The 23501-nt window shown below is 37.6% G+C and overlaps 1 protein-coding gene across 5 annotated transcripts; it reads right to left on the bottom strand.

Moving 5' to 3' along the window:
• Positions 1 to 1819: 1819 nt before the first annotated feature.
• Positions 1820 to 23010, bottom strand: LOC137992444 (probable gluconokinase). 5 transcript variants are annotated; one of them, XM_068837785.1, is made up of 9 exons: positions 22855 to 22960; positions 21565 to 21635; positions 21425 to 21484; positions 17853 to 17890; positions 15132 to 15208; positions 11633 to 11663; positions 9965 to 10051; positions 8424 to 8467; positions 1820 to 4889 (listed from the first exon to the last, which is right to left on the bottom strand). In XM_068837785.1, exons 5-9 carry the CDS (start codon positions 15170 to 15172, stop codon positions 4481 to 4483), a joined length of 612 nt encoding a protein of 203 aa, XP_068693886.1. In that variant the 5' UTR covers positions 15173 to 15208; positions 17853 to 17890; positions 21425 to 21484; positions 21565 to 21635; positions 22855 to 22960; the 3' UTR covers positions 1820 to 4480. The 5 variants fall into 5 exon arrangements, with proteins under 5 accessions (XP_068693886.1, XP_068693883.1, XP_068693887.1 ...); XM_068837782.1 differs by lacking the exon at positions 17853 to 17890 and having other exon boundaries at positions 22855 to 22958; XM_068837786.1 differs by lacking the exons at positions 17853 to 17890; positions 21425 to 21484.
• Positions 23011 to 23501: the final 491 nt, after the last annotated feature.

Genomic DNA, 23501 nt, shown 5'->3' with positions numbered 1-23501 from the left:
CTACCCCCTACCCCCTGGAAAAGTTATGCCGAGTGAAGTTGGGGAGAAGAGCAAGAGGACACTTTAATTAAGACATGTTTCAATGTTGGAATTAATCTAATTATGTGCATTTCATTCAAACTGCATGTTGCTTATTCCCTGAAAAATCTAAAACGTTTCTTCCAGTAATAATTTTTGAAAAGCACAGTAACAGACCCAAGTGTACATATTTACCTTTTTTGAAAACACTTACTATGCACCATTCACACCAAGCCTTAAATTAACCATGTTTTGAACATGTTTAGTTACACACGGTTTCAAAGTGTTTTCTTTTTAAATCATGTATTCTAATTTTTGTTGACTACATATTTAGCGCGTGGGAGGCACAGTGGCCTCATGGTTGGTGTGCTCGACTCCAGAGCGAGTGGTCTGGGTTCAGGCCCTGGCCGGAGACATTTACTCTCACGGTTCCTCTCTCCACCCAGGTGTTTAAATGGGTAATGGTGAATTTAATGCTGGGGGTAGCCCTGCGATGGACTACCTAGCATCCCATCCAGGGGGGAGTAGAAATACTCCTAGTCGCTTCATGCTTGGCATTAGATTCCATCCACCAAAACCACCCTGGCAGAGAGAGAGACTGAGTTTGAATTCAAACACACTTCATGACGCCTTGTACATAGTACTTCGTGTCAAGCCACCTTCACATTAACATTTAGAATATCTATACAGAAAGTGTCCCAGACTTTTTTTTACCTTTCCTTTACATGTTTAGCACAGATCAAAGCATGTATTGAAACTCACCTGAATCTCTTCTCTTGTAAAAGCCAGTCATTTTTCTGTGACTGATTTTCATTTTGTTAAACCCAGTTTAATTAAACACATCTTGTTGTTGTTGTGAATGGGGTATTAGTTAGTGCATGTATAGTAATAAGGCTGACAAAGCAGATTTGGTGAACGGAAACTTGCTAATTTTTCAGCAAAGGACTATCCAACAATCGGAACTGGAGCTGCCCTACATGTTGGACTTGTCTTGCCAATTACTTGGTCTAGTTGTTGTGATTTAAATAACTGTTTGTTCTCCTCTATTCTTCAGTCCTTCCTTTTCTAGCTAGGAGGCTTGTTAAGTGACTAGCATTGTTTTACTTCTTTAACTTCTGGAATTCACCACAAGAGAATGAACAAATTGATCAATGAAAGCAATGATTTTGCTTCTTTATACCATGTTAACAAAGGGGCAAATATTGACAACAAACACTTACTTCAACATCTGCCCTGACATATTCTGTGCAACTCACTATGGCTTATTTACCCTCGGAGTCGTAGCTAGTATCCCACTGTCAACTTGGTGCGTGGGCCATAAATCAATGGAAAAAAACTTGGCCTGTAACTTCCAGTACAGACATCAAATTCAGTTAGTAGGAGGAATGTGTTGGTGTGGTGGCACAACACAAGCATGGCAATAGTGAGAACCCTCGACAGTGGAAGTTACCATGGCACCACAAGCTCAAATCGCTGTCTGCCAAATGAAATATATCATTTTGCAAACTGAAGGCGCAAAAGATGTCGTTCCCAATTCATCAAGCCTGAAATTAATGGCAACGCAAGTCCTTCACAAATGCATGGATCTATAATTATGCAAAGTTGTTGTCGAGTGTAGTGGGTATAGTTTCACATCAAGTGAAGAGCAAAGTGCGAACCAAGTTTAAAAAATATACATATAAGATGGCAATATTCTCTCAAATACATTTCTTTTGAACCACGTCTCCTCTGAAACTACTGATGACATTTATTTTGTAACAAGAACGTAAATAACCTCTGGAACAAGAGATGATAACCTAGAAAAGAAAATGTAACTCTTTATTTCTTTGAAATGTTTTTCAAAATTAATGAACATCAGTTAATTGCTTTTTACTTCCTAGGCATTCAAATTTGCTACACAACAGTCAAAGACTCAATTCTCTTCTTAGCAAAATACCACATTATTTTATACTGATACCTCTTCTCACGTTTTGCAGCTGTATTTAAATACAGTATAAAAGATGTAAAAAATTAATTAATTTTATTGACACATGAACCTTTGGGTCTGGAATAATATATTTTCTACAAAATTGTTCAATTATTTAATACAAATTTCCTCAACTCTACGTATAAAGCTACTGGAAGTCTAGACAAGTTATCAACAAGGAAAACATTACTATAGCTTTCAGTGAAAGGCCCAAGAAACTTAAAGGCCAAAAGTAATCAGCTGAAGGTTTTACAGTGAAAGTGGTTGGTTTTATTGATAACAGGTGGTCATGGTTTTATGTGCTTTGATACGTCTTAACGAAGTTTCATACAATATTTCCTTTCAGAGCACCATTTTAGTGCATTTTTGTGAATGTGATGCACTTGAACAAAGTATGCATATATATATATAAGCACGTAATTCATACTTCTACACATCAAAGGGGCTGTGTCATGAACTTTAGCCAAATTCAGTGCCTGGAGTGGACACTCAGGTAACCAAATCAAGGAAGCAAAAATAATTACTTACATTGTAAAGTAAAAAAGTAAAGTGGTGCATTTATATAGCACCCTTATCACAACGTCTCAAGGGCGCTTTACAATGATCAATTTACCCCCAGCGGACTGGAAGCATATACAGGCGCAAATTGCAGCCGCTTCTAAGCAGTCCATGCATGCCGGTACTCATTCATTTTTCCATCGACATTTTGTAAAATGTCGATGGAAGGTTTGAATAAAACTTCTCAAACTCATTAATAATTCATAAGCCAAAAACAAAAGAAATCACTACCGTGAAGGAAGTTTGGATGTGTGGTCTTAATTAGCATAAAATTTCGCCAACTTTGATCCCAAATATCTCTTAAAATACTGATTCCTTTGAGAGGCAATATCTAACACTCGAAAGAGTGTTTCATCAGATATCCAACCACCTTGAAATCGGTTAAAAAACTCAGCCTTCGGCGTCGTTTTTGAACTCGCTTCTCAGTGTTTGGATATCCAATGAAACACTCCTTCTTGTGTTTGATGTATTACATCAAATAGAAACGGAGCTAGGGATGGGCAAAATTGAAGATTTAAACGGATTGCAATAATTATTGGGGTTTTTGAAAATTATTGTTCAACCTAACAGTTCTTCAAAGTTTCTCTCTGTTATTTCAAACTCAAGTTATCTATAATAGACAGACATTAATTTTGTTGTCATGAAGCTTTGAATTGTGTTACAATTAAAAGTATATCGGGGTTAACGTTAACTTGCAAAGCAAGTAGGGGCAAAAAATTGGAAAAACTATGCAAAATCAACTACAACACCATGACACAGCCCCTTAAATGCCACTTATTTTAGAATGGTAAATCAACTATTATTTTCATCATATTATAAAGTTTTAATTCTCAAAAAATTCTTGTTTCAAAAATGCTTTGAATCCTGAGAACTTTCAAATTAGGATTAACTTCTGTCATAAAATCTTCTATAAAAATTAATGAGAATATTTTGGTGTTACTGAATTTAACCATTTCCTTTCTAACACGCTTCAAAGTATCACATGGAAATATGCCTGCATGTCAGTGAAGTAATGAAAAGAATTTGTCACAAAAATGTCTTTTCAGAAAAATTCTTAGGCCCAGGCCAAACGTCGAACTTCACATGAGACGAGCTAAATGGTAGTTTGGGTCGATACAAATTACTTTAGGTCAACCTAAATTAAGATTGTTGGGCCAAATGTCGAACCAGATGCAAAAAGTAATTATATATGTTATCATACAATTTGTTTTTTTGGGAGTTAATAAGTTTGACTCATAAGAAGTCTGATGTTTGTCCCAGACTCGATCTTCACACGTTCTATCCAACTGAGAAAGATGGATAGAAAAAGTTGGTAAATCCAAATACAGTTTGTCGAATTTAACGGAGTCAAACGTCAGACTTATCATGAACCTAATTTGGTCTTTTTACATGTATTTCATCTCATGTGAAGTTTGACATTTGGCCCAGGCCTTAGATCCTGACATTGAATTCATGACCTTCCAAGCGCTGGATAGACACTATGCTGGCGTAAAAGAACTCTCAGCGGATTACTCTCGTTATATTTTAAGGATGGCATAGTGGTCATTAGCGAAGCCTCTCACAAAGTTCTGCAATCATATGCAGGCTGAGTTTTAGACAACCTCAATCCGACTCAAGGGCTTTTCTCCTGGTGCTCTGGTTTTCCTGCATGTGCTCTTTACGACCTTTCTGAAAACCACTTCCAAATAAAGATTAAAGATTAAGTGGACTGGATGGAGAGCCACAATCATCAAACAGACGATATCAAAGTCAACTGCATATTCAACGCATATCTTATCGTGATGAAGCAAATTGTTGTTGATTTTATACAAAATATAAGAAGTGATATCTGACATCCTCCGTCACAACTTGCTGGAAGTCTCCTTCTTTTACAAGATGGTCCGTGCAGCTTGAGTCCTCTTTATCCTTCCATAGAAGCATTGAGAATTACTTAAAGATTCAGACAGTGCTTTGAATCGATACTCTTATGCCGCATTTAGCCTTCAAGGCCCGGAGAATTTCATTTGTGATTTCCTCGATACTTTGATTTATGGAAACATTCACTGCAGAATATAAATCACAGTTGTTTGGTTCCTCAAGAATTTCCAGTTGTGAGTCCAATAAGTTTACTGACACAAAGTGTTCTTGTCGCTTTTCCATTCTCTCCTTTATCAAGTTCTTAGAGCCTTGCAATAGGACAACAAGGCAAGGAAAGGAGTATGGCTTTGAAAGCTTTTGTCGTTTGTCTCCAACAGAACAGTAACTTGAATTTTCAGAGTTTGCTTCAGCACCAAGAATGATTGTTTGTCTGTATTGTTCCTTGAGGGCAGAACAGGCAAGGACTCCAGACTCGGAACGCTTGGTCCACCTAAGTTTACAATGGAAGAACGTTAATTGAATTACATTTCAATGTGTGTTTCTGTCCTGAAGCACAAAACAATACTTACGAGAGATACATGCTTTATTAACAATATACAGCAACCAGAAAGCTGAATTGCATATTAAATACAAAATAAATGAAAATATCAACATAGAAATATAAATTATATACAAATTTAAATAGTAATTATGGTGAAATTTGACAAACATTTAATATAAAAAAGTAGAATTATGTAAAAGAAAGACTTCGAGATATAAAATTGGCTAAACTGTATCAAAGTTAAGACTTGACAATAGAATAAAAGTGTTCTTAGCTCAATTAGTTTTCACTTTAGGGACATCAAAGGTGTGTCTTAAAAGTGTACCTGGTGGCTTTATGTAATGGTGGAAGTAAATAACGCAGTCTGTGACTCTTATCATTAAGAATGTTATTAAGAAGGGTATTGCATAAGTTACAATGATGTTCATTTAACGAGACTAAATCCGAGCGAGTAAGTGCTTCATTGTAATTAAAACTGGGACATGTAATTGCCAACGCCCTCTTCTGTACACGTTCCAGTTCATGCGTTTAACACTTTGGTAGCGAATACCGGTAGTAGAACACAGGCACGGTATAGTCCTATACAGATCTTATGCACTTGTTACTACCTCTAGATCTTTTCCACCAACTTTAACTGGTTCAAATATTTGTTTCTTTCTTGCACATGAAATTCTGAGTTCTTTACATTTGTCTGGATTTAACTGGACTCTATTGTTCTGTGACCCCTCAGCTACTTTATCAGCAATAAAGTGTGCACCGCTGATTTCACCTTTTGGGATAACCTCTGATGTCATTGTATCATCCACATACTTCCAGACAAGGGAGTCACTGAAAACTAGGTCGTTGATCATTATAATGAACAGCCAAGGCCCTAATTTAGTTCCCTGAGGGACTCCTGATGGAACTGAGCCCCATTCAGAGTAAAAACCATCTGCTAGTTTGGTTCTTTGAAAGCGGTTTCTGAGGAAATCAATAATCCAATTATTGATAATGCTTGTCGTTAATGAGAATGCAGTGGTCGATAAGATCAAACATACACTTTTCGATGCTACGAAAACCACCAATCTGTAGAATGGGCCCGAATTACCGAGTCAGAGTCACTGCCCCGCCCATTTTCGTAAAATATTTTGATGAAATTCCTTAAGGTGTATAACAACCGCAACAATGGAAAAACACTTTTTCAAAATTTATTTCTGTTTTATTTGGCAATTGCAGAAAAACTTCCCATGAAGAAACCTGTGGTGAAGTCTCCCCCTTTTCCCGGCGATTATGTCTTGTATAATCTTCATTCTCAAGTCTCCTCCGAGGGCACTTCCACAATTATAGAGCCTTCCATATGCACTCAGTTCTGCCGATACCCCTTGACAATTTGAACTATTCGAAAGCGAAAGTGGGCGGGGCAGGGACACGTAAATTGCCACCCATTCCACAGATTGGTGGTTTTCGTAGTAGTTGAAAAGGATCGACCTGACAGTAGATCCATTGCCATCAGTTCCACTTGTCCAATCGTGAATCATACTCAGCAAGGTGATGGTAGTGGAGAATTTTAGGACTGCACCATACTGGTAATTAAGGGTCAAAGACTTTCATTGCAGCAGGCTTCACGAAATCACTAACAACAAAGGCCGCAGCAATTTTTGACAAACATGGTTTTCAGTGAGATTGCCTGGCTTCAGATCTTTCTTTAGATTTTCTAAGGGTTGCTTCTTTGGCAAAGGTGTCACATCAGCGCATTAATTTTCCTTATATCAGGTAAACATTGCTGCTTAAATGATTCATTCTCTTGATAAAAATGGTTTTCATGGGAAAGGCGAGTGACTCAGCATATTCCTTTAGTAGCCAGTTAGTAATACCATCAGGACGTGAGGCCTTCAGATACCTCTAGAAACTCTGGGTAGTCCTCTAATGGCAAGGGAATCGACCTTATTCATAAATGGCGGTCACATTTATAATTCTTTTGTCCACGTGCAAATTAGCCTACCAAGCCTCATTTTAGAGCAAGAATTTTTTTCAATTCACTGTATGGTATCAAAGCTTGGTAGGCTAATTTGCACTTCGAAAAAAGAATTATAAATTGGCCACCATTTATGAATAAGGTCTATACTGGCAAGGGACAAAGTACACTGGGCACTCTGTATTCCTCTAAGGGCTCAAGGATAGCCTTGTTGATGACATTGGCTATTTCCAGGGTACATAAACCTTCAACTTCATCAACCTTTATTTTACTGAGTAAGTCGCCAGTGTTTCAGTACTGATTCCACTGATCCGCTTTATTTCTTTCCACCAAACCTCAGGGTGTTCACCTTTCTTTTGTTGTATTTTGGAATCATAATATTAAGCCTTGAACGATTTTCTTTCATGGTTGACGGCACTTCTACAACACTTGAAAAGGTGAGAGTCAGCTCCGTTCTTACAGAAAGTTTCTTGTCTCTTCCGGATAAGTGACTTCAATTTCTGTGCATGGAATTGGAATGGAATTGCATGAATTCGTCTCAGAGGCATGAGTATTATAAAGACCAGTTTGGTGGCAAAGACTCCACACAGTCTTTGTACACTCTCGAATTTTCGAAGCATCGTTAACCAGAGATCATTTGGTATACCAGGTTCATATTTTCAGAGATAGCTTATTATCCAATACACTTTCAATATTCGGTACTTTATTATTGACTGATTGAATAGAACACAAAAGCCTTGGGATAATGAGGCAAAAAATCTAATCAAAGATTGCCCTACAGTCTTATGCCCTAAAGCAGGAGCATCTAATGTAACGTTAGCCACAAAGTTCTGGAATCTTATGCCATTATAAGTATGTAAGCTAATTTGTGTAACTTTAAGGGAATGACTAGTTTTCCACAAGCTGAGTAATGTGACGGACGTCAAGTTATTCAAGTGCGACGGAGGTTGAGGTTAATCAAAGGTAACCGCAGTTGTGATTTTTGACAGAGGGCCATGTGTAAATGTTTACAATGATGAGTCCCAGTTTTAGAGTTTTATGACTGTGAAGACTACGTTCATCAGGAAGAAATCCTCTTCGTTGTTGTTCCCGACACCCCTGCATTCTGTTTAGCTTACAAACAATCATTTCCACTTATCTATCACTCGTAACACGGTAGATTAACCCATTCACTCCAAAAAAACTCTAGGACGATCTCCAGTTGACGAGTAAATGTATTATGTACATGTATTAAGTCGCACTCTCAGGGATCAATGGGTTAATTGGGACAAATCTAAAAAAAAAACCCCTTAGCCTCTGTGGTTTGGTTGAGTTTAGGCAATGACAAGGTCTATAATTTAGCCCATCAATTTAGCTGCTGCCAGCTCTCAACAACATCCCTGCATGGGACTAACTAAATACTCAGCTGATCACATCCTAGATAAACACAGCTCTCCCTCAGCTCAAACAATAATAATTATTATTAGTTAATAACATTATGTTTCGTGAATTAATTGACATTAATATTGAGATTTTCAAATAATCTGCACCTTTCTATGACTTTATTCAAAGCAAGAAGCCATGGTTGTCGATCCTGCAAGACAAAAAAATTATTATCAAACTTGTACTGCATACATGTAATTGAGGATTAATCGTCCTTAAAGCAGGCAATGTTCCTTCAAATATTAAATTACCAAATTTATTAGTGACAGAGAAGAAGCTGGTTACAGGCTGTATACCATTATCTGTTTGTCAGAAATTTGCCTCTCACCACCAGCTACTCTGCCTTGATTTTCACTCAAACCCTTGAAAAAGAAAAGAGTGATTGCCACTTACATTGCAGTGAAGAGCAGAACCGAAAAAGTTTTAGACTCTCGCAAAAGAAAGTCAAGTGAATTAGCCGTGCTGATGCTAAAGTATCATTTCAGTCCAAGAGTGAATGTGAAACCGCGCTATTGGGAAGGCATGTTGTCAAGCTCGGTTTGCTTTCTGTTTTCTCCTAAACGAGATTGGTGACCTATCTTTTTTTGGAATAATTGTAAAACTTTGAAAAAAAAAATTACATGAGAAAAAATGTTACAGGAAAAAAAATTATTTGTAGCCATCACACATGGACACAAGATTGTCTCCTCGAGATGACACACCTGAGGAATATTTGTAGTCAGTGCCTTTTCATGACGTGTGTCTGTGCCATAAAAGAGGGTATTAAATTATTCCTTTTGAACAATAAAATACACTTGTTTTGTTATTTCAAGAATTACGTCAAAGTTGAGCTTCCTGTTCCCGCGAAATGTAGCGTGAACCGATGGAACAAACTTGTCCTTGATAGATGAAGTCGCAATGATTGAATGAGTACCTTGAGCAAGTTATAGCTCTCAAACGAGCTTGGTGACATATTTTTTTTTAATCCAGAAAAGTTTAAAGAAAATCTTACAACAACTGCTATTTCTAAGGAATCACCTTAACAGATTTTACTCTCTCTAATGCCAGACGATTTTAATCGCCAACTGGGGCATCCCAAGGCACCTGACGAGTAAATGAAGATATTGCAATGCCCTTTTGTTTATTTCAACCAAGGACTATCCCAGTCTGCAAAGAAACCTGACCCCAAACTGCCTGCTGTCATGGAAGGCAAGTTATTACTGTAACATATATGCAGTCCAATGCAGGGTGGAAATGGATTTTACTCAAACACACAGTCTGGGTTACAATCTACCACCTTAAATTTTACACGCATTTTCAAAATCAAACTTGCGCCTTGGTCTACACTACAATAATAATGTAGTAAGCCATCAGTTCTACGAGCTTTGAATTGCTCTGTGGTCGCATGCGATTTACTCCTCGGCTTAGAAATCACACAGTGTCCCCAAAAGCGTGAGAACTTTACAAACTGTGATTTTTTATGTGCTGGACACTTAACCCATTGCCTCCTGTGAGTGAGACTGAAATAGATTTACTCTGTCTAACACCAGACGATTTGACGACATGAGTGGGGTCAGATCAGGAGTAAATGGGTTAATATTGCCCTCAGGAATACCGGGTACATGTAGCATGAATAGATTGTACCCTTAATTAAACATAACAACATTACCTCGTCGCTTAAGGGAATCCCCTGTTTCATCTTCATAATATTCCCCTCGGAATGAAAATGATCTGCATCCATATAAGGACATGACAACTGTACAAAAATAATAGACAAAGGAATATGAAAAAAGCAATAACCAAAAAAAAAATGCAGAATTAAAAACCAGACCAAGGAATTTCGTTATTTATTATTTACTTATTTATCTATTTATTTATTTATTTATTTATTCATTTATTTATTTATTATTTTGCCACAAAGAACATACAACTGGAATGATTAAGGGAGAGGGGGAAAAAAGAAAGGAAAGGCAGGGAGATCTAAAAGAAGCTGAAAAGCTTATAACTGGTTAGACCTCCTTGGTAACATGACCTAGCATGCATCTATTCTAACAAACGAACAACTGACTAGAGATAATATTGACCATACTGAATTAGAGCATCGGAAACTTGAAGAGATGACATAGGATAAAAGACCAAGAAGTAGACAGATTACACTTCAAATCTTGAACAAACTTAAAGTTAGTAAAAAACATTATACAAGTAATTAATAATGGATGATGGTAAAACAAAAGAAATGCTTTATGAATCAATATCTGTATTTATTATAATTTTATGACAAGCTACATGAGTGGGCAAGATGAACTCAATTGTGCACTACAATTGGTTACCCGAGCGGGCAAGATAGAGTTATACTGCCTGCTCGGGATTTCTTGCTTGGTCCCGCAAGATCAAAGATCATTTTTTTTCAGTCTTTTATCCCACATAATAAATCCTTTATTGACCAAGCTTGTTTGGTCAAGATGGCTGGATATTGGCCTCATTCTTTTTTGCATGTTTATGGACCTCAACTTCGTCTCGGTCCATAAAAGGTAAAGTCTCTGTTACGAGCCTAGGAAGGCCCATCAGGCCGGCGCTTATCTCTGGTTTCCATAGCATAAAGAGACTGGGAGTATTTCTACTCCCACCCTGGATGGGATGCTAGTCCATCGCAGGGTTAGCCCCAGCATTTTCGCCGGTACCCATTTATACACCTGGGTGGAGAGAGACACACGTGAGAGTAAAGTGTTTTGCCCAAACACAACACAATGTCCCCGAACAGACCACTCGATCCGGAGTTGAGCACGCTAACCATGAGGCCACCGCGCCTCCCATAAACACAATAACCCATATATATCAGATACAAATTTCTCTTCATTTCATGTACACATGTTTCTTTCGATATCCCTGTTAAAATGTTTCAATCACCAAAAATACCTAGTGTACATCAACACTCAAATGCTGATGTTTAATAGGTCATATACAATATTTGCAGCAGTGCCGTATCACATTACAAACTCAAGGCAAGGCATATATGTATTACATAAACAGCTGCTTTCTACATTAATATTTCTTAATTGTCACAAAGAAATAATTATGTTGAGTATTTTCTTAAAAGTAGCAAGAGAGATGGCAGAAACAACGTACAGTACGTTGTACAACCTTGAAGAAAAGGGAGCTACGTGATGTCGCAGAAAGCTTAGATTTCAAGCTTGACTGCAACAATCAGAAATTTAGACCAGAGCTAATGGCCTAGCAATAAAATTATTTGATATCAGATCCTCAGACAAAGACTGTACATGTAAATCACTTTTGATTTGCCAGCCCACCCAGTTCTTCGTCTTATCTCTGTACCCACCTTTTTTGCCAAGGCACGAGCTACAGTTGTTCTGAAGAAAGAAAGGAGTTTTTCTATTAAAATTCATATTATATTTAACATATTTATATAATTTATTATTTAACATTCGTGATTATTAAATATTATAGCATGTGTATAAATTATATATATGTATATATGCAGGGCACAAATAATTTTTTAAAGAGGGGCATTAATTAAAGGATTATTTTAATTAAATCATGCAGTATTTTAACACCTTTGCTCCAAGGGCACACAATTTCTAACCAACCTGTAACAAAACTCACAAAGTAACCCTGGCATGGAAAATGCTGAGGTCCTTCAAATTAATTAGCTGCTAGCAGAGGACCCTTTTCGTTTTGGGTTTTCTAGGCTGAAGAGTACAGGACAACAGACCTCTGCCATGGGTCGAAACTCACTTTGATCCAACCGCCGTCCACAACATTGGACGGCACTCTTCAAACCCCATGATACGTTTGCGTCAACTGTTAGTTGAACCTACTGTGTCCTGCGCATTCCTTTACAGTAATAGGACATTTGCATGATGACGCCAGTTGACTACAAGTAACAGAATCCTTCAGGTTTTGCCTGTCTCATACTAATTAGAGCTTTAGTTATACAGCGCAGGGAATGCAAAACAACCTGAATTCTGGTAGTTGTAGTCAAAGGAGGCTACCCTGAAAGTTGCCTATTCCCACACAACATGAAGTACCACGTGAGGATTCCCCCACTATAAGTAACCGCCACACATGCTGAACAGTCAGTTTCAAACCCCTTTGGCAGAGCTCTCTTTTCCTGTACATACTCATCAGTCCAGAAAACACAAAAGAAAAGAGATCTCTGCTAGCAGGGAACTCTGCCTAAATGCCAGACGATTTTACTCGTCAACAGGGCGTGGTTCAGGAATCAAAGGGACATCCACTCAAAAAGTATTTCCCCTTTGACCCGCTGACTCTGTAACAGTAAGACTTACTACATTTATAGGGGAAGAAGTTACTTCAGCAACAGTACTTTCCTTAAGATGTGGGCTATTATTATTATTATTATCATTATTATTATCATCATAAATTATTATTATTATTAGTATCATCATCTTAATGCTTTAGCTCTGGTGGATGTTATACTGAGATTACACCAAAGAAGCAAGCCACATCCAATGGCCAAAGGTCCCTTGAGTCTTTCTTTCTCCTTCATCTTTCCAACACCTTCCCTAAAATCCTTGCTGTTCATAACAAAGCTGTTTTCTATGGCAATCCCATCCTAATGGTAATCCCCAGCTTATCAACCCATGTATCCAACCTTTTGCTTACTGCCACGAGTGCACCAATGACTACTGGTACCACTTCCTGCTGTCTGATACCCCATAGTTTTTCAACCTCCCTCTTCAAATCTTGGTACTTAACAATGTCTTCACCCTCCTTTTCATACACTCTGTGATCCCACAGTGAAGCAATATCCACAATAATTGCCTTGTTACTCTCCTTTTTAACAAAGACGTCAGGTATTATTATTATTATTATTATTATTATTTTTATTATTATTATTATTATTATTAGTAGTAGTAGTAGTAGTAGTAGTAGTAGTAGTAGTAGTAGTATTGTCAATAATATTAATTATTGTTATTATCATAAACTGAACAAAATATCGCATTTCTGATTGGTCAATGACGAATGCATAAATTGGTTACAGAGTGCAAAAGAGGTCATAGAGTGCAATATGGAAGTTGCAATTGAAGAAAAGCGATGGAGAGATTTTGTTAAGTATATAATAAATAAAAAACAGTATGATGTTTTGAAAGTTCTGAAATTGCATTTGCCTTCTGCTTGTTCAATTTTGAGAACTTTAAAAATGAGATTTTACTACCCCATCAGTTAAATATGGTTAATGGAATGTGACCAAACTAAAAGGGGCTATTCATGTCGTGTTAGTTATCTTCGTGTTCTTTGCAGTCGGTTGTTCAAGGTCATAAAACCAATGGTCTTGTTGTAAATAAAATGAGGACATAAAGACTTTGTTCCTAGATCTCAGATTATACCATACACCTGCACTGGCTATATCTGTTAAGGCCTCATCATAACTGCTAAAGAGCATGTGTAATGCCTACCTGCTACATATAGCAGAACCAGTGTACAACTGGCTACTTCAATAGACAGAGTCTAGCTACAAAAGCCTCAGTTAGCTGTCCAAGGTTCACTTGGCAGTTTGTCTTCTATAGTAAACCAACTAGCTGTTTGCAATTTGTTAAAGTTTTTCCCCCTCCCTCCCTCTCGTTTGCCTTTGTACATTGTTCGCTAACCAATACTCTTGTCCAATCCAGCACGTGCTGTTTACCACTCAGCTTGCAGTTCTGGGGAGATAAGTGAGGTTGTTCTATGTCTCCCTACCCGGAAGTTGCATAGGCTAACCAGTCGCAAGGCAGTGTTCCCCTAAAAAAAAACGCCAATACGTCTATTGTCTTGTTCTATTGCGCCTTGAGCTATGCGTTTAAGGAAGTTCGTGCCCATTGCTACTGCGCTTTTTCTTGCACATGTCACACACGTCATGCATCACAGACCACGAAGGCAAACACAATGCTAAAGGTCCAAACATTTTCCCACAAGAATGGAACATGAAAGCATGTGGCATCATGGGATAGCTGTGGACCCAGGTCTTCTCGGAAATGTCACGCAATCGTGTGACAGTGCAAATAGACAATCGCTTTGAGAACTTCACAGCGATTTTACTCTCTTGACTACTCGGTGACCCCCATTTTTCTTTCCATAGATCACTTCCTTCCCTGATTTTGTCCATTTTAACAAAAAAAAATCAGTACGTGAGAAGTTACAAATATGTCGCCTTTTATGCTCTTGTGTGACTGAAGTTTTCTTTCTCAGACTAATATGTATCGTTTTTCAAGGTCCATTTCACCTCAGAAAAAAACATCAGCTGCAAAAGTTTGTTTAGTTATATTAGTTATGTTGAATTGAGTATGTTTACCTGATCTAAATTTCACTAAAATGTAGCTTTTTTATTGCTGACAGTTGTAAGCTACCTAAGTTGCAAGCTAAGATCTAAGTTAAGTCTTAAAATAATGCAAGCTTCTAAAAGTGCTCCTCATGATCTCAAAAACGAGAACTTACAGTGACCCCCCTTCTTTTTTTTTGCCTTTTTGGCGAAAGTAGATCATTACCTTTCTGCGTGGGAACTTTTAAAAAAATCTGCATGTGGGAACATTTTGAGTGCGAACGTCCTTAGGAGCTAGTTATGTTAATACCAAGGAACAGTGACATTAAACATTAATATTATTGTGTCCATAAATCATGAAATGCACGAGCAAGTTCGTACAATTTCCTATCCTTATTATTATTACAATAGATTACAGACAATTGAAAAAAAGAGCAGTGGCTCTTTGAGAAACTCTTCCTGGTTTTCCAGTAAGATTAACTGTAATTGCAAAAATGCAAAAGGTTGAGATTTATAACCACAGTTTGGAATTCTAAAACCTGTTGTGCACATTACTTACTTTCCACTTCCACAGACTCCCGTTATAAGTACAACAACCATGATGATGAATGCTTCAATACTTTCCAAGGATTACATCTGAAGCAGGAAAAATAACAAAAGTATGCCAACCATTAATTTAAAAGTCACCAATATTGTTTTCAATAAATAACCAATAGCATCCATTTGGTGCAAAAAAGGCTTAACAGTAGTAGTAGTAGTAGTAGTAGTAGTAGTAGTAGTAGTAGTAGCAGTAGTAGTAGTAGTATTGTCAATGATAATAATTATCATATACTATTGGTCAATGCGAACAGTTTTAGTTCGGGGAAAACTGTGAACTTCAAGAAACAGATAACGTCCAAGCTGGAGGACAAAATTCTGAGCATATTTTTAAAAGTCATGTGGAGGCTATCAGTGCTTTCAGTAAGTTTTTCCGTAGGTGGCTGGGAAGGAAAAGTAGACGGCTGTGAAATCCCGAGCACCGAAGGCATGAGCCTGTGGGGAGGTCTGGGGGCATGCTCCACCAGAAATTTTTGAAATCTACAAGCTTGCCAGCATTTGTCAAAAGGTGTTTCCCTCTAAAAGGCAATGGAAATTAGGCAATAAAACACTACAATTATAGTCATTATTGACAGAAATTGTTGGTTTATTAATATTTAAATAAGGTTTTTAGGCAGAATGTCATGTTTGTTTGAATAAGGAACATTTTTTTTTTTGGAGAAAAAAAACTCCATAATTCGGAGTCTAGTGAAGAAAGTAAAGCGATTTTGTTTTCGTGATAGAGAACAGTGAAAAAACTACACAGCAAAACTTTCAAATGGTCGTCGTGCAAAGTAGGCAGCGGCATGGACAAAAAGTACCCAGCGGTCTATCGCCGGTAGCCACCTTCTATTGAAACCTCTGGGCTATTGTGTATTAATACCCTTTAAATATTTTTCGCAAGACTGGAGCTTACAAATTAGACGAAATGTTTACAAACAGTTTACCATCAAAATGTCTACAGCGTATAAAGTTGATTTTTTGGTGTTTTCTGGTACCGCTTTATCGACCAGGAGCCAGTAGCTAGTAGCTTTATTTCTTACATCTTAATTGCAAACATTTTAGGAAATTGGGGAATATTTAACAATTATTCCATGTGCGCGCGTTGGATATGAGATGGTAAATAGCCAACAAGAGCAAATGGAATAATTTGTTTTATTAAATTCCTTGACCTCCAAAAGTTTCGAAGTACTAAATACGAGCAAAAAAAGCGAGAAAATCCCCGTGAAATCAATAAACTTGATGAAGATACGATGTTGTGTAATACCTGGTGGTCAGATAGACCCAGCCTCGTCACCAAAACACTTCTTACCTTTTTGAGTTGAGAGAAATTTCACTTTCCGGCAAAAATAATTGTAGCCTAGCAACGCTTAGCCCAATCGTTTGCTATATAAGGTCAAACTAAGGTATATGAGCTGATAACCGGGATTGAGTAAACCAATCAGAGCACGAGAAATGCAATAACCAAGGTTGAGAATTAAATAAAATGGGATATTCCCCAGTGTGAGTCACGAATATTCGGTCAGGCGAAACATTTAGACCAATCGCGTGCAAGTGAAAACAATTGATGGATTACAATTATTGACAATGCAATAAATCTATGTCTGAAAGCAACAAAGTTAAGAGAATGTCCCAGTTAATCCCAATTAACCCTGCCTAACGCCAGACGATTTTACATGTCAATGGTGAATCCCTAAGGTGCCAAAGGGTTATAAAGGAGAACTGTCATACTACGTTTAGTAACACACTTGAAATCCAATGGACGCTGCTCAGCTCATGGTAGCACAAAATTATAACAACTGATTCCTTTAAATTTTAAGGACATTTTTTTTAATGCACAGAGTATCTTTATCTGCTTTTCGGGAAGAATGGAAGATAGAGTTGTGTGCAAACTTAAAACATCGCGTGAAAGTTTTAAAGTTTTCGTGTTGTAACTCGTATGAAGTTGATAAAACACATTTTGGATGATACTTTTGATCTCTATTTATTAGAGAAGTGTAAGAAATGATGTAGAAGATAGTTGAAAGTCATCAATGGGATATACAGAATGATGAAGTTCATCTAACCTGCGATCAGGCGTACTTTTCTTTAGATAAGGCGCAAAAAGGTATACGCCTGATACAATTTCTGTCAAGAGTGATGTTATCTTTGTGTCATGCTATACACTGTAAATGTGAGCCATGATTTTACCGGAAATTTTTTGCATGTTGTAATTCAAGGAAAGGCGACAAAAACAAAATAGAACTCTAGCTGGAATGTCTGCAAAGTCAGACTTTATCCATTTCTTCCGGACTGTAAATTTACACCATTGGCAATCTTGCAGGAAGTACAACAATGTTTTCTTTTAGAAAAACCATTCTTTGATGCAATCTCTTTGCTCTTCCTTGAAAATAATCTGAAGTCAAAGCAACAGCAGCTGTAAACAGAGCCTAGCATCTTTCCTGTTCAAATCCTTCTCAGCGGTCATAATTTGATCAGATGTTAACCGATTAGCAATTCTGTAACTTATCGGAGCAAGGCTCCAAGAGCTCTATTGTTTTTCTGCCAATCAGAGTAAAGTCCAGATTCTGGACTATGGGCAGACGACTCGTTAAGAAATAACCATATTTTCATGCCTTGTGTAAAGAATAGTACGCCTGATCACAGGTTAAAGTTCATCAAATATGGGCAACACTAAAAGCCTCAGTCGCAATCTGTCACTTACACAACACATCCTCCAGGTGCCTTTTTTCTTTAAAGAAGCTTTTTTTGTACCAAGGCAGGTGAAAAAATAAGGAAAATAAATTAAACAAGTGTTAAGTTTCCTTTATTGTGATGTGCACTGCCTTAGCTTGATGATCTGCCATCACCAAGCTCAAGTCTTAAATCCAGAATAACAAGGCCAGATCCATTTTACAGTTTGCATTTCCACAGTGGGGATTATAGCAGAGCATTACCATGCAGAATTAGCCTACTCATAGAAAAACTATGCACACATAAAAAGCTTCACTCAAATTGCTCAAGGTGAATGTTGTTTTGTCCTAAGGCCATTGGAGTCAGCAGCTGCTGTGAATTAAGCAGCTGAGTCTGACTTTTGGACTACCATGTTGCTATTGTTTTATTTTATATGAATTAAGAGTTAAGAGCAATGTCTGCAGCAAAACAAAACAGCTTTGCTGCACCTTTTACCCTTTGACACCCAAACCCGTGTGAACCGGCCAGACTTTGTATTTTAATCTGTCTAACGTCAGACGATTTTACTCGTCAATGGGGAACCCCTGGGGGTCAGTGGCTTAACGTATTTGTTTCTGCCAACTGACAAAAGTGAAAGATCCAACTGATGGTATCATCCTGACAAAAAATCTGAAATCAGCCGTAACAAAAATAATATCTCTCTCGAGAAGCTCATGAATTTGAAGCGTTTAACCTTGGTTCAGAGTTGGGGTTTTTTGAAATTAAAACTTTCCTTATTTGGATGTAATGTAGCTCGTGCATTTTCTCGTGTGTGCAGCTTCGATCTGTGCTTCTGATCTCTCAGATACTAATGTGTGCTGTGATTAGGAGGGCTGTATTCGACACGACCCACTGTGCGGCCCACTAAATTTGAAATTTTGATAAAACATTCTCTAGCAAGTTTTTTCTGTCATTATGTTACAAAAACTTGTAACACTGTTTGAATCTTGCAAGCAACTATTTCAAAAAGCCAAGAAGATTAATTCATTTTTCAGATTTTCACAGGACAATCTTTGCAGCAGTTGAACCTTCTACTTCTACTTCAACTAGTTTACTTTCCTGTGTACCTGATTAATCTTATCTATCTTACTAACCTCATTTCCTCAGTCTGTACTGAAAGTTATGGATCGTTGTTTCTTCCTGTTGATTTCATGTGGCCCACATGCTTGGGCCATAAATCAACCAAAATATACTTGGTTCATAACTTACAGTACAGACTGAGGAAATGAGGTTAGGAAGAGGTATTTATTCAGACACACTAATACACAAATCAACAACCTTTACTTTAATTTTAACCTTAGGCTATTGACTCCTGAGAACGAAACTTTACAGGTTTTACTCTGTCTATCACCAGACAATTTTAATCATCCTCTGGGGGCGTTCTAGGACACCTGGGGAGTCAATGGGTTAATAATATTAATCTCTTGAAGCTTTTCAATTTATTGTTACAACCATCATTATCTTCCCAAGGCAGGCTGAAGTAGACAACAGAGGTTTTTTTTCTATCACTTTCTCTGATCTGTCTTGAGAGTTCCTAGTGTCCTCTGATGAAGGTTTGTGCTACAAATTATCTCTAAATAAATCACTTTGGCATAGTCTAATAATTTTGCTTTTCTAGTTAAATCACTTTAGAATAGTCTACCACCAACCAGTTGAGCATCAGACTGGCGTGCAAGACAGCCAGACCAACACTCAGGGTCTTAAAATAACTGAGGAGAGAGTATCACCAGTGTAATAATAATAATATTAATATTAATAATAACAATAATGATAATAATTACTACATCTGCAAATGGTTAAACTTTCAAGTCTTCTTGGATAAGGACTATAAACTGAAGGTCCCATTTCACCATCCTTGTTTACAAACTCTGTGGAACATTAAAGATCCCACACAACATAATTTTCAATAACAGCATTAGGCACCGAGTTACCAGTGTTGTGGTCTGGCCTGAATTAAAAACATATATTTATAGCATGCCCAAGAGACAAAATTATTAACAGGGAGCTTAAGCAACTAAAATGGAAACGGCAACAGCAACGAGAAGGTCATCTTAAAATACAAATTTGCATTATTTTAATCGCTTCGTGACTATTTCAACCTTTGTTCATGTCTGCCTTTGACCGTACGCTGTACTGCTGCATCGTACGGTTATTTTGTCCCAACTAATTCATTTCACAAATTTATACCAATATGAGTGTATTTTCTTCTTCTTTTACTGATTATCCTGGCCCGCCTCGATTAGCACTGCTACCTGCGGAGCCAGGGGAATAAGGACTTATTGTCAAATAATAAAATATTGTTGTTGTTGTTGTTGTTGAAGTATTTCCTCAAAAAGGACACTTGTAGGAACAGCACTTAATTTAGGGGAGAAAATGAAAATCTCTCCTCAAGTGCTGGCATTCTTGATAAAACCTGAAATTTGGCTATTTCACGTTGTTGTTTTGCAGATGACAGCAAAGAAATGGACAAAAGTGAAAAACAAACGTGCAGGGCGTGCAAAGCTATTGTCTTTGCTCACTAAATATGCAAATTGGTGACGTTCCTGTTGCCGTCATCGTTGCTTTTGCCCCCTGGCATCCCCTGATAGCTATTGCAACAATAAAATTCAAAATGGCCGCCAAAGTAGTCCATTAGCGCCATAAGGCACTCGAACGCCTAGACGCATAAATAAAGATTGTGATTGATTGATTGATCAATCAATCAAGTCTACAGATCTTAGTTTCTACAATGCTCTAGCTTTTACAGCTTCACAAATTAAAAATTCCCCAACAGTTAGCAAAGCAGACTTGTTTGATAAAAGTGTGTAAAATCATTCACCTTGAAAACAGAGGATAAAGAAAACTCAAAGAACCACAAATAGACGCCAGTTCGGGGGGTAAAAAACATAACAAGTATGAATACATTAAAAATGTTTGAGATTATTTCACAGAAAAAACTGCAAGCTCCATGACCAGTGAAATCTGTGCAATATTTTACAATGTTCACCGGTACCCTCAACATTTTTGAAAGAAGGGGTACCTCTGATCATTTATATCAAAATTCCAGAGATCTCGTTAATTAAAATTACGGCTGAATAATCCCTTCAAAATAAAAAATAAATGAACGGAAACTACTGGACGCGTTAAATGGCATGGGGGATATCAACTCACGATTAATTGAGGGATATGTTTTGGTTCGTTCAGCCGCAACAAGCTTTTGCTATGACTTACGTGTAACCTTACACCTCAAATTGCAGACAAAATAAAGAGCTAATTTGCTCCTCAGATATGATTTAGGGCTCTAACTGGCCTCTAAAACAAAACTTACGCTTAACCAAACGGGCTCCCTTCGGTAATTTCTGACAATCAGCTAACGTTGAAACATACCGCTCCGCGGAATGCCGGAATACTTCACAAATACAAACTGATATATATACGGAGGACCGAATATTGCATTAGAATCCTACCACTGTGTATCCGTTTCTTTTAGCCAACAAACTGAATATTTCGCAGAACCTCGTGAGACCCTTGTTAAAAACTCTCATGATCAAAGCGCGCACAAGCATATTAAAGGCAATGGCTTACCTGCAAAAATGTGTACAGCTAGCTCCTCATAACAGCCATTAGCACTTGGCAGAATCTCATCTAAATAATATAGTTAACGATGTATAGCCGCGCATAAATTGGGCGATAAAAATACGAATTCCTAAAAAATAAGCACTCACCTTACAAATAATTTTCGTATTTCCGCTTAAAATCCTCCGGTGAACTGACGAGGAAAGGCAGGCTGTTATCACTGAAACGAGTGTTCAATTAAACCCCAGTACTCCCCGACGGGGATCGTAACCCCGCTGAATCATGCGATCTCGAAGCGGAGATAAATATATAGTGCCGAGGGGCTCTTAGTTCTGGACAAGAAAAGCCAATTGGCGAATCTTTTGGGACCATTTAGGAATACGAGGGGCTTATTTTGTCGGCAAAGCTACTGACGCTACTGCTACTCCGAAACGCTTGCTCCGCCCAGAACTTAGTTTAATATAAGCCAAACATGCTGGTAACTTGTGAAGCATTCGTACCTTTTACAGACATGTACGATGATATGTGTTTTTGCTTCGCTAATCAAATTTTCACAGGATTATTTAAAATAACAACAGTTCTGTCATCCGGGCGAGACTCGAGTTGTCAACTGCAGTAACATAACAGGTTATGTATGAAGAAATGATTATTGGATGAGATTTTTTAGAAAATCCGAAATTATCAACTTCTCGGTAATTGTTTTAGCCAAGCCAGTAGCACTTATCTCTTCGATAAAGTTAACATAAATAAAAATAAAACCGAAAGATATGCACAATGTTAAATAATTCAACGATTTTATGAAACAGCTCGATTAATTTTTTTATTGTGGAAAACAAGTGTCAATTTTTTATGAGGTGGTACAACACTGGTCAATTGACCTCTAATTTCTGGTCACAGAGTTTCTGCAGCGCTTTGTTATTTTATAGTATATTATCTGGGAAATTAAAAGGGGATTAGTTCCCCCAGGGGGAGGAGAAGTCTCATATGAGGGGGGCGGGAATGCTCGTAGTCTCGCTTGGGGGTGTGCATTTCGGTTTTTGGTCTCACTTAGGATAGCATTGAAGGCCTCGTTTACGGTTGCACGCGTAGAAATATAAAAATATATTATTCAATTATTTAATATGTTTTAAATATGGTCCCTTTCCATTGAGGGATTAAAAAAAAGCCTGCGTCACGCCCAGATTGGTATCATTTCAGGGGTTTAAGTCAGAATTTCCCAGGAACATCCTCCCCCGAGATTAGTTCCTCGAATAGATAAAATCACCAACTGAACAGACGGGAAATTGAAATTAAAAGCTATCGCCGAAAGAACAATTTTCGTGAGTTCTATTCAAGATGAAAATTTCATGCGCGTGGTATATTGATTATCCGTTGCCCGACTGCACAAAGCGACACAAAATACCTGCCTCTCGTGACAAAGTCACGAGAAATGTACTCACCAGACAGGTCACGGCTAAGGAAGGTAGCTGGCTGTTTAAAGAAAAGAAATCCTAGAAACCTGGCCGTTTTGGTCCATAAAGATAAACAGTAAACATATTGTGGTCATACAGCAAATAGCAGCGGGAACACAATATTGTCCATTTGTTCAATTACTCTCTGGCATGATGACGAAGCGAATATTTAGTGGACTTATCTTTTGCGGGTTCTTGAGAATGTTGATGCCTTTGGCGCTTCGTCTGCTGCTTCCTCATATTAATTTGTCTTCCAACGAAAATTGAAAACGACTTTGTTCCACTTTTTAAAAACAGCCACTTTCCGTGAAAATATTTTAATACTATAAATTAAGGGCAGGTGACGGCTCTCTCAAAACTGAGAATATTGCGATTCTGTCAGCAGTAAATAACTTCTTTTGAATGTTCCCTGTGTTATCTGCCGAAGTTTTCCGATATCATTAATTGCTCACTTAAATGGCTTCATTAAAGTTCTTGGAATGTCTGTATATTTGACAGTCTGATGTACGTCGGTTTCTAAGGAAAAGCTCTTTAAATTCAAATAATTTGGATGTCTTCCAAGGTTGCAATAAGTGAAGTTGAAGACGTCAAATACGGAAACCCCGGCTTGCAGAAGAACAGCTCCGAGGGTTATA

This window comes from Montipora foliosa, chromosome 2, assembly GCF_036669935.1.
Source record: "Montipora foliosa isolate CH-2021 chromosome 2, ASM3666993v2, whole genome shotgun sequence".
NCBI lineage: Eukaryota > Metazoa > Cnidaria > Anthozoa > Scleractinia > Acroporidae > Montipora > Montipora foliosa.
The sequence above is the reverse complement of the archived record's forward strand: the minus strand, read 5'-3'. Positions and strand labels throughout refer to the sequence as shown.

What these genes read in the sequence shown, in the direction of transcription:
- LOC137992444 (XM_068837783.1), bottom strand. Translation starts at nt 15,172, where the DNA reads ATGGTTGTTGTACTTATAACGGGAGTCTGTGGAAGTGGAAA. An exon ending in GGAGTCTGTGGAAGTGGAAA is followed by an intron (nt 11,664 to 15,131) that starts GTAAGTAATGTG and finishes TTCTTTCTTCAG; the next exon opens with AACAACTGTAGCTCGTGCCT. An exon ending in CTCGTGCCTTGGCAAAAAAG is followed by an intron (nt 10,052 to 11,632) that starts GTGGGTACAGAG and finishes ATTTTTGTACAG; the next exon opens with TTGTCATGTCCTTATATGGA.